Source organism: Polistes dominula, unplaced genomic scaffold (assembly GCF_049000335.1).
Source record: "Polistes dominula isolate Pdom_NZ unplaced genomic scaffold, Pdom_raw_medaka contig_32, whole genome shotgun sequence".
NCBI lineage: Eukaryota > Metazoa > Arthropoda > Insecta > Hymenoptera > Vespidae > Polistes > Polistes dominula.
The window spans coordinates 2,739,250-2,751,621 of record NW_028300880.1 but is presented as its reverse complement, the minus strand read 5'-3'; the positions used below and the strand labels follow the sequence as shown (position 1 = coordinate 2,751,621).

General features: G+C 24.2%; 2 protein-coding genes across 2 annotated transcripts; both read right to left on the bottom strand.

Moving 5' to 3' along the window:
- Window positions 1-2,088: 2,088 nt before the first annotated feature.
- Window positions 2,089-4,942, bottom strand: LOC107070494 (venom serine protease). The gene is given in 7 exon segments (NM_001323337.1): window positions 2,089-2,199; window positions 3,034-3,190; window positions 3,593-3,750; window positions 3,815-4,009; window positions 4,108-4,312; window positions 4,768-4,850; window positions 4,933-4,942. Coding segments are annotated over 7 exon segments (834 nt in total). The 3' UTR covers window positions 2,089-2,173.
- Window positions 4,943-7,866: 2,924 nt separating this feature from the next.
- On the bottom strand, window positions 7,867-11,581 carry LOC107070493 (venom serine protease). The gene is made up of 8 exons (XM_015328754.2): window positions 11,399-11,581; window positions 10,940-11,160; window positions 10,585-10,791; window positions 9,876-10,080; window positions 9,569-9,763; window positions 9,327-9,478; window positions 8,964-9,120; window positions 7,867-8,381 (listed from the first exon to the last, which is right to left on the bottom strand). The coding sequence occupies exons 1-8, from the start codon at window positions 11,406-11,408 to the stop codon at window positions 8,356-8,358; spliced, it is 1,173 nt and encodes a 390-aa protein (XP_015184240.2). The 5' UTR covers window positions 11,409-11,581; the 3' UTR covers window positions 7,867-8,355.
- Window positions 11,582-12,372: the final 791 nt, after the last annotated feature.

Below are 12,372 nucleotides of genomic sequence, written 5' to 3'. Positions count from 1 at the left end.
AAGGCCGGCGCTTAGGCTCGTGACGAACTATCTATTATACATATAAGTATTATTACACTTATGTAGATGTATATATATATATATATAGTTATTCAATCACGTCCTCGAATATAGATCGCGTTCTTTTACTTCCACCCTTTCGTCAAATCTCAAATACCTTTAGTCAGCTTGAAATTATAATGAAATGAGGAGAAGGAGGAACCTGATTTATGTTACGTAAGGATAAAATCTAATGTTACATAAAATTTTTTTACGTTTTCACGTTTAAAATGAAATACGAAATGAAAAGATCATTTTTTATGATTTTCCTATTTTTTACTTAATCAAATAATATTTGAATTATATATGAATATGATCGAAATTCTATTTACCATCTATTTATATTATATATTTAATTTATTTATTAATTAAACATATAATTTGAATTTTTTTCTTATTTATTTATTAATTGATATTTTTACTATTTGAAAAAATTATTTGTTTTAGTATACGATATATATATATATATATATATATATATATATATATATATTCAAGAAAAAAGAAATAAAAAATCGAATAACATGTTTTAATATTAATTATCAATGAAATATGAAACATTTATTACATATCATTAAAAAAAAATAAAAAAAAAAAAAAATAGTTAATTACACAAAATACAAGCCATTCAACGTATGCACATTCGAACATAAATTTTTACCAAATGAGCCAAAAACATAGAAATAATACGAATTAAAATTATGATAAATGATCATAATTAGCATGTTTCATAAATTCGAACGAACATGATCTCTTGAATGTGAGTAAAATAAAAAAAAAAAAAAAGAAAAAGATAAAATGACTTGAAATACTTGATTAACTTAGATATCATATGTACAACACACTTCTTTGAGAGTGAGTGATGTGTTATCAGGTAGAGAGAGGGGGGAGGGGGAGGGGGAAAGGTAAAAAGAAATAAGAGAAAGAGAGAGAGAGAGAGAGAGAGAAAAAAAACGAAGGACGAGGTCGAAAGGTTACGCGAGCGTTTACGTAATCGGTGTGGACCACGGGACTCAATGTACGTTGGATGCATCTGCATGCATTTCGTCGAAAGAGAAAGATAGATAGATGGTTCTACCAACTATGACGTCATTCGTACTTATACTGATTGAAATTGAGAGATTTTAGGATTTTCAAGATTAGGATTTAATGTAATAATTTATTTGAGTATATTATTATTATATTTTTTTATATTTATTATTATTTTTAATAAATTTATTATATATAAAATTAAATTTTTTAATTACTAAATTATATATATATATATATATTATTTATATATAATTTATTAAAAAAATTAATATATTAAATTTATTATTACTTTGAATAAATTCTAATGTTTAGTTTTTCTAGTTTATTAGTTGTTTAGTATAAAGAAAAAGGTTCGTTGACGTAAGAGCATATATATATGTATAATAATAGTAGTAGTAGGTACAGAAAACTGCGGAAGCCCTTCCCTATTTAAATCTACGTCACATCCTCATTCACGAACTTACCAATAACGAGGCATTGTTTACTGAACAATCAATGTTGTGTTGCCTTCTCTTAAGTCAAGATTGTTCTCTATTAGGGACGTTATTTTTATCAAGCACAAGAAATCACCTAATCGTTTTTAACAAAACTCAATAAAACATTTAATCATTATTATTATCATTATATTTATTAATTATTAAAAACGAAACATTAAAAATCATTCAAATTAATTATTTGTTACAATTTCATTGGTTTCATTTATTTTCAATTAAAATACACAAATTTCTGATAAACGTGCAAATATGAGATAAAAGATGAAAAAATAGATAATTAGTTGACAAATTTATTTAAATTTTCTTACTTATGTTGAAATAAGTGTTAAATCATGTCACGCAGTATCTATTGGACCCTATTTGCTCCTCCTCGGAACCTTAAACGCATGATCGAGAATATCGAGCGCAAAGCAGATCAGGGTCGTGACCTCGATTGTTAAAACACCCACTTGCAATTCTTCTCTTTTTTAAAAATCCTTATTTTTTGGGGGGGCTCTTTTGTCTTATGTTTCTTTTTTTTTTGTTTAACAACGAATGACTCAACGTGTCCTTTCATTGTTTCGATGTTTGTCCTTTGTAACGTTGCGAATGTGTGTCTTGCGTTCTATTTAATCCGCCTTGCAGTATGTTTCTCCTGTAATGAAAGAATGCAACTGTGTATCAAAGGTTGTCAACCTTTCAGGGGCACTTTTGAGAATAAAAATTGTATTAGTTTATTCCTTTTTTTTTGTGTAGAAAGGGATGTCAACTTTTCAGGGGCACCTTTAAGAAAGAACAAAATTTTCTTTTCGTTTTTTTTTTGTAGATCGGGTTGTCAATCTGTCAGGGGCCATTTTAAGAAACAAAGATTTTATTATGTATTTTATTCTTTTTGTTTTTTTTTTCTGTAGAAAAGATTGTCAACCTTTCAGGGGCACTTTTAAGAATAAAACAAAATTTTCCTTTTTTTTTATGTTGAATAGGTTGTCAATCTTTCAGGGGCACTTTTAAGAAACAAAAATTGTATTATTTCATTCTTTTTCTTTTTTTGTGTAGAATGGGTTGCCAATTTGTCAGGGGCACTTTTAAAAAGGGAAAAAAATTAAATTAAATTATTATAAATTATTGAATACGAATTTGTTCAATATTTTATATATGTATGTTGAATCTGTTTAGTTGCATAGATAAAAAAAAATCGATAAAAAAAAATTATTATCAAACATGTGTTGATAAACTACATTATTACGATAAAATATTCGTTAAGATAGATAAGTATCAAAATAGATTAATTCATAAAAGTTTTTAAAATAAATTGAAAACGTGTCTGGGATACAACGAAAAGATTATAAAGTAATCCTTCCAAGAATAGATAACAATGACGATGAAGATAATATTACAAAAGTGATACGTGGGTGTTATCAAATGACTTGTTTATCGAACGACTAAAAATGTTAAAAAGAATATATATGAAAAAAAGAAATCATCTTACCGATTGTAGCGTTATGAATAAATTCCATAAAACTGGTGACCCTTGCATTACCACCAGGTGCATCATCTGCACAGGTTCTACCAAAATTAATTACACCAACGAGAATTAAATTATCTGTAGTTGGACTTCTCCATAATATTGGACCACCACTGTCGTTCTGTACAATCGTAAAATACACAAATCAATTTTTCATCTTAGTTTATGGTTTTTTTTTTACTGTCAAATTAACCTTTTTTGTATTTGGGTCACTTACTCGTTAATTAAACACCATATTATTATTTTTAATTATTACTGTATTAAATTCATTATTATTACTTTTATTAATTACGTTTTCTTTTAATTTATTTTATATAAATACTTTTAATTATTAATTATATAAAAATTGTATTATTTAATAATTATATAATTATTAATACTTTTAATAATTACTTTTAATTATTTGGTCCAAAAAAAGCGAAATAAAACTTAAGAAAAAAAGACACAGTTGTATGCAAAGGTTTGTTAATTAATTAATTATAATTATAATGTGTTAATTATTATAACAATTGATATACTTAACCTGACAAGCATCCCTTCCAACATCAAACGTACAAAGTAAGTTCGCATTTGCAATAGCTGCTCCATAATGTGTTTCACATTGTTCCCTTGAAATAACGTGCAAATCAACTTTTCTTAAAACCTTTGAATTTTGACCATTATACCTTAATTTACCCCAACCTACGATAATTAATTAATTAAATAAAATATTGAATAATTAAATGTGACATTTACAAATACCAACCTAATGCTGTTACAGTCTCGTTAGTTAAATTTCGAGTCATATAATTAAATGGAAGACAAACTGGTCCAACTTTCATCGAATATTCAAATCTTTCATTTGTTTTAACAATTGCAATATCATTATTATGAGAATTATAATTCGGATGTATAGTTACTTCCGCAATAGTATAACGTTTGGTCACATTTGTTTCCGTATCTAAAAGTAAAAGATTAAATATAATAAATAGAAGGAGTCAAATGTTAAATCATTATTAATAAAAAATGAGATATGAAATAAAATTGTTTTGATTTTACCTGTCGTATAATCGTGTTCACCGACAACTACATGTATACCGGTATAATTGGTTCTTTTAAATTTTTGAAGACAATGAGCAGCAGTTACTATATGTTGCGGTGTTATTATGGTACCACCACAATACATTCTTGGTGATGGATATATTAAACGTGCCACCATGGGAAATTCATTTATTTCTGTTTCAACACCATTTACTATTCTCGACTATAAATTTATAATTATATTTTTATATTATTAATATTAATATATATTAAATATATTAAATATTATATATATATATATATATATATATATATAAAACGTTATATAAATTAATTTAAATATATATATATATATATATATATATATATATATATATATATATATATATATAAATTAATTAATATATATTTATTTAAATTAAATATAAATTAATTAATATATGTTTATTTCAATACATATATATATATATATATATATAATATAAAATTACGTATTATGTATTATTATATTATAATAAATATACCATTAAATATTATAAATATATAATATTATTTATATATATGTATATATATATATATATATATATATATATATATATATATATATATATAATTATATATTTTTTTATTTATTTTATTTAATTTATTTAATTTTATTTTGTTTTTGTTTTAACTTACCGGATTATCCCAGCCACATTTACAATTTTCTTCCCTGGATTTTGCAACTCCTATTATCGTTATAAATAATAAAATAATTTTACCTATATGTGTACACATAACAAAATATCAATTAGAAAAAGAATAAAAAATTATTTGATTAATATTTAAGGTTTTAAAAAATACCAGAATTCATGACGATAGTGTTGATGGTTGAAATTTAAAAAAAATTGAAAAACAATTTTTAAATGTCATCGATGTAGTCCCATCGAAAAATATGTTGGCAAAATACTTTTCGCCTTGTTTTTATATACCAACTTGAAAACCATAAAATGTTTTACGAAAAGTCATAATTTTTGAAATAAGTACCATTATGGTTAGAATGTTGTATCATAATTACACTCTATCGTACTATTTTCGTGAGTAAATATTAAATTTACACCATTAAAATTTACCATTATAATCGTATTTTCCTGTATACTCAATACACATATTTACAGTTGCATCATTGTATAATAATATTGATAAGAATCATACATTTACACATTGAAATATTTATTTCTATAATTTTATATCGATTTCGTGGTTTTGTTTATCTTTATTTTATTTAAAAAAAAAAAAGTATATATATATATATATATATATATATATATATATATATATATATATAAATAATTTATTATTATTGCTAATGTAACGTTTGTAATATTGGTAGAAAAAGAAATAAAAAAGACAAATGATATAAATCTTGATAATTTTAAATGAAATTATTGTACAAAATGAAAGGGTAGGAAATAATTTGAAGAAAAATTAAAAAAAGGGGAGAAAAATAATTTCAAAGTTGGCACAATCTTTTATCATTCGTCATGATGACGTATATATGACGTATATATTTCCTTCCAATGACGTAAGAAGGTTTATCCGAAAAGTAGGAAATGACGTTTATGAAAGAATACAGTTATACAACACTTCAAATGATAATATTTTATACTAATCGTAATTATATTTACAAGTATGTAATACTTGACAAGATTGAACATTAGTCTACAAAAAATTTGAATAAATTAATAAAAATTCTGATAAAGATAATATAAAAGATTTAAAATTATCAATTGATTTAATATTGAATTTATTATTAACTAATTAACTTTATAGATTATTTAGCAATAACAAAAATATATATATATATATACCTACATAACACGATAAGTTTTGAGCTCTTTCAGCGAAAGTTTCGTAAAATATTTCCAAAAAATCTTTCAGAAACCTTGCAGGCATCATTCGAAAATATTTTGAAGAAGATTCATAAAAGATTTTACAAAAATATTTTAAAAACATTTCTAAAATATTTTACTGATAGAGTAATCTTTTACAAGTCTCTTAACGCGGGCATTTTCACCTTCTAGAAAGATTTTTTAGTAACCTTTTTAAAAAGTTTAAAGCTTTTCAAGAAATGTTTTAAAAAGTTTTTAGAAAGTTTTTATGTTATGTGGGTAAATACATATATATATATATATATATATATATATATATATATATATATGTTAATTATAAAAATTTCCGAAAAGTTTGCTCGTTCGTGGGACTCCTTTACAAGGCTCTTTTACGAGGCTCGTTCAAGATGCTCGTTCACGAGGCTCTTTTACTTACTTTTCAGAAATACCCTACGAACTTTTCGGAAATATCCTACGAATTTTTCGGAAATACCCTAAGAACTTCTCGGAAATAGCCTAAGAACTTTTCTGAAATACCCTACGAACTTTTCGTAAATATCCTACGAACTTTTCGGAAATACCCTAAGAACTTCTCGGAAATACCCTACGAACTTTTCTAAAATACCCTACGAGCTTTTCGGAAATACCCTAAGAACTTCTCGGAAATAGCCTAAGAACTTTTCGGAAATACCCTAAGAACTTTTCTGAAATACCCTAAGAACTTTTCTGAAATACCCTACGAACTTTTCTGAAATACCCTACGAACTTTTCTGAAATACCCTACGAACTTTTCTGAAATACCCTACGAACTTTTCGGAAATACCCTAAGAACTTTTCGGAAATACCCTACGAGCTATTCTGAAATACCCTACGAACTTTTCGCAAATATCCTTCGAACTTTTCGCAAATATCCTTCGAACTTTTCGTAAATATCCTAAGAACTTTTCTGAAATACCCTACGAACTTTTCTGAAATACCCTAAGAACTTTTCGGAAATACCCTAAGAACTTCTCGGAAATAGCCTACGAACTTTTCTGAAATACCCTAAGAACTTTTCTGAAATACCCTACGAACTTTTCTGAAATACCCTACGAACTTTTCTGAAATACCCTACGAACTTTTCGGAAATATCCTACGAATTTTTCGGAAATACCCTACGAACTTTTCGCAAATATCCTTCGAACTTTTCGCAAATATCCTTCGAACTTTTCGTAAATATCCTAAGAACTTTTCTGAAATTCCCTACGAACTTTTCTGAAATACCCTACGAACTTTTCGGAAATATCCTACGAATTTTTCGGAAATACCCTACGAACTTTCCGGAAATACCCTAAGAACATTTCTGAAATACCCTACGAACTTTTCTAAAATACCCTACGAGCTTTTCGGAAATACCCTAAGAACTTCTCGGAAATAGCCTAAGAACTTTTCGGAAATACCCTAAGAACTTTTCTGAAATACCCTAAGAACTTTTCTGAAATACCCTACGAACTTTTCTGAAATACCCTACGAACTTTTCTGAAATACCCTACGAACTTTTCGGAAATACCCTAAGAACTTTTCGGAAATACCCTACGAGCTATTCTGAAATACCCTACGAACTTTTTGCAAATATCCTTCGAACTTTTCGTAAATACCCTACGAACTTTTCGGAAATACCCTACGAACTTTTCGGAAATATCCTACGAACTTTTCGGAAATACCGAAATTTTTTCTTTCATGTAGAATCACCGTCTTTTCGCTTTTACTATCAGTTACAGATCACCCTGTATGTACATATATGATACCAATTAGAAATGATTTTATTACAATTTTTGCAAATTTCATTATAAAAATGTTGATAAACAAATAAAAAAAAATATTCCGATGAAGGGAAATATATAAACAAATAAAAATCATAGATAGATTAGTTTAAATATTGAATTTATTATTATATAATTGACTATATAGATAATACAGGTCATTCATCCTAATCTTTGGTTCCCACTTAGAAAAAAAAAAATACTTCATACAAATGTTTTAATCAATTAACTTTATACATATTATAATTATTATTTACAAAATAATTTAAATATTAATTAAATGATGTTTAATTATTAATTCTTTGTCATATAGAATTTCTTCCATAGGGATTCCCTTTTTTTTTTATTTCTGCAGAACCTTAAACGCATGATCGAGAATATCGAGCGTTTAGCAGATCAGGGTCATGACCTCGATCCTTAACAATGAATAGCCTAATACCCACTTTTTTTTACATATTTTTCTTACTTATCATATTTATTTAAATAATAATTTAATAAGAAAATATATAGTCTCATTTTTTTTTTTTGGTTTTTTGGTATTTGTCTTTGTCTTTATCTTTGTCATATGATAATCATGCAGTTCGGTTTGTTATTTAATACACTTTGCAGTATGTTTCACCTGTGAACACAAAAATAATCAAAAATTTAATGAAACATTTGTTTAAAATATATTAAAGAATAATGATGAGAAATTTTTTGTTGTTAGGGATACTTTACTTTTATTTTAAATTAAGTATTTTTTTGTTAGTGTATACTTTCAAAGATACTTTTATTCGAAATTATTTAATTAAGGAATGATATTATTTTTTCTTTAAAAAATATTAAAGTATAATGGTGACAATTATTTTTTTTTTTAGGGATACTTTACTTTTATTTTAAATTAAATTTTTGCGCTAGTTTATACTTTACTTTCATTTTAAAATTAAATATTTTTGTTTAAGTGTATACTTTCAAAGATACTTTTATTTAAAATTATTTAATTAAAGAATGATATTGTTTTTTAATTTTATTTTATTATTATATCAAAAATTCAATTAGGATTACCTGAGTGACAAAATTTAATTATTTCAAATAATTAAAATTTGTTAATGTGAATTAAAAATTGGTACATAGAAAAAAAAAAGAAAAGTAGTCAAACTATTGGAAATGATTTTGTTGAAATATAAATAATTTTAATAATAATAATAATATAAAATCTTACCAGGTGTCGATTTAAGAATAAAATCCATAAAACTGGTAATTCTCATAGCAACACCAGGATTTTCATCTGCACACGTTTTACCATAACTAATAACCCCAAGTAAAGTTAAACGATTGGTACTTGGATTATGCCATAATTCAGGACCACCACTATCAAACTATACAAACAAATAAACAAATAAAAAAACAGAAATGATTTATCATTTAATTGAAATTAATCCTTATCTATCGATCATCACATTTTTATATTAATGATTTTCATTAATTGTAAATAATAAATTATTTGTTATTTTGTATGTCACTTGATACGTGATATAACGATCGATAAGGATTTTAATTAATAAATCAATGATTTATAAATTACCTGACAAGCATCTTTTCCTTTATCGTAGGTACAAATTTGTTTATCACTTATGTTAGAATAATAATTAGAACATTTATGATTTGAAATAACATGTAAATTAACTTTCATCAATACGTCCGATTTTGCACCACTAAAACTAAGTAAACCCCAACCTATTGAAAATAATATTATAATTTTAAATGATAGTTGAATGAAGTAGAAAAAAATATTTCAATTTCTTTTGTTTTACTTAAAAGACAAACCTAAGGCTGTGACAACTTCTCCCACAAAACTTCGTCGACTGTAATAAAATGGTAAACAAGCAGGACCAACTTTCATTGAATAATCGAATCGAGTTTTTGTTTTGACGACAGCAACATCATTCATACGTCGTTTATAATTAGGATGAATGATTACTTCACTGACCAGATGAATTTTCGTCACGTTAGTATCGGCACCTAATTTTGTTTATATTTCAAAATAATAAAATGTCAAATAAAATGATTGAAAAATGATTTTCAATCATTAAATGTTTATTTGTTAAATGAAAATTAGAAAAAAATATTGGACCTGTTGTTACGTCATGTTCACCAACGATGACACCAAAGTCTCCATAATTGTTGATAAAATCTAAAACACAATGGGCTGCCGTTATTACGTGTTGCGGTGTTATTATAGTTGCACCACAAAGAAGAATGCGTTTTCTAAAATCAACTAAACCGGCCATCATTGGATATTCGTTAACACCAGTTTCAACACCTCCCACTATTCTTGACTGTAAATTTTACATCACATTAATTGGTGCTTTTGTTATATTACAATATATATTCTTAACAATATCATTATTTATAATATAAATATTTAAATTTTAATAATATAAAATAATTAATAATATATAATAATAAAAAAATAAATTTATTATTATATTATATAAATTATTTTTATTATTATAATAAAAAATATTGTTATATTATATATATATATAATAATATTATATATTAAATATCAAAATTAATATTGTATTAATATTTGTATTTAAATAATTATATTTTAAAATTACAATGTTAAATTAAAATATATTTTAAATAATATCATTATTAATTATTATATTTAATATATAAAATATTATTATATTATATAATATTAATATATTAAATGTAAAAATTATTATTGAATTAATTTATATTTAATAAATAAAAAATAACAATATTTAATATAAATATTATTATATATAAAAATAATAATCAAATAAATAGTTAATATTAAAAATATTACAAACCGGATTTTTCCAACCACATTTACATTCCTCTTCGGTTGCCCTTAATGTACATTGAAATTTACCACCATAAGTGTTGTATCTAGAATGAAATATTATTTCCATACGAGTTCCAATGGATTGTATTGAGAAAGAATTCAATCCGCAAAATTTATATTCGATGTCATCGCTTATTTTCACTTTTAAATAATCCATGGTACAATTTGGACTCTGTTTACAAAAATAGAGGATGTATGAAAGAGGATTTCAATTATTCATTTTATTTTATAATCAAATTCTATTCTATCATAGTTATGTAATAATAAAAAAAAAATAGTAAAATAAAATATTGAGAAGATTATTTGATTTTGATTTTTACCGGTGGTACATCGAAAAATGAACAATTCAATTGTACACGTGTATTACTGTTAGCTTCCCATCGGCAATTATGTTCTCCAGTATAATAATCTGGAAAATCTGGATTATATACGTAATAATCAACACCTTGTTGTAAATATTGCGAATAATCGCATTCTTTTTCGATGCTTTCCTCCGAATGTACTACCCCAAGTAGCATGCAAATAAATGGTACATATTTTCCTGCAAAAATAATAATATTAATTATATTTTCATTTAAGAAACAAAAAAGACAAAACAATGAAATTTGATTAAAAAAATTTTAATTTAAACAATTATTTATAAATGTTATTTACAAAAATATTTACATACAAAAAAGTTATATACAAAATATTATTTAATTTCATTCCTGCAAAATAAAATACCTTAAATTATATTTTTAAATGAAAATCTAAGGGATAGCAAGTAGAATGTGATATACCTAATTTCATGGTGGTTGATAATTCCCAGCAATTGAATTAAAAAAAAAAAATAAATAAAAAATAAAAATTTAATAAAACTATAAAAAGAAACCCCACAACAAAATTCGTATCAATGAAGAAGACACTTAAAAAAAAAAAAAATGTTATCTGTAATGTTCCTTCCCGTTTCACGGTTTTTTATATTCTGAGTTTGAAATAAACGTAACACGAACAAAAAAATGATAATTTTCGCAGTAAATATAATACTATCGCTGTTACCTTCGTTATCACACTTACAAACTTACACAAGTTAAAAAACGTAGGATTTACAGCAGTAGGGGCAAATATCATAGCACACAGTTGTGTATATTTACTAATTTCTGTTTATTTTTTTTTTTTTTTCGTAAATACAGATACACATACTCATACTAAAAACTCACCCACACTTATCCAGTTATATACATTTTTATAACTCGTATTTTAATATTTTCTTTTTCATTGAATATTTTCATTTTAATAACACGCCCATATTGATTTTATATCTTACATTGAAATTTATTTCCTTTCTTTTGCATGAAGACAATTTGATTTTTTTTTTTTATCGATTTTAATATCTTATCTTTTTATTTCTCTTTTTTTTTTTTTTCTTTGAATGAGTGAATTTATTTTTGTTGTTATTATTATTTTTAATTGAAAATATGTATTAACATGTGACAATGTTTTTATAAATTTCTTTTATTGAAGATTTTTAAAATAATTAAATGTGTAATATGACATATATATATAATTATTTGTTAAATATATATAATATGATTTAATTTATGTAATATTAATAAATATAATATAATTTAATGTGTATAACATGTGTAATATAATATATATCATATTAATAATTAAATATATATACAATTAAGCTAGTTATATATATATATATATATATATATAATTTATAATAATAATAATAATAATAATAATAATAATAATAATAATAATA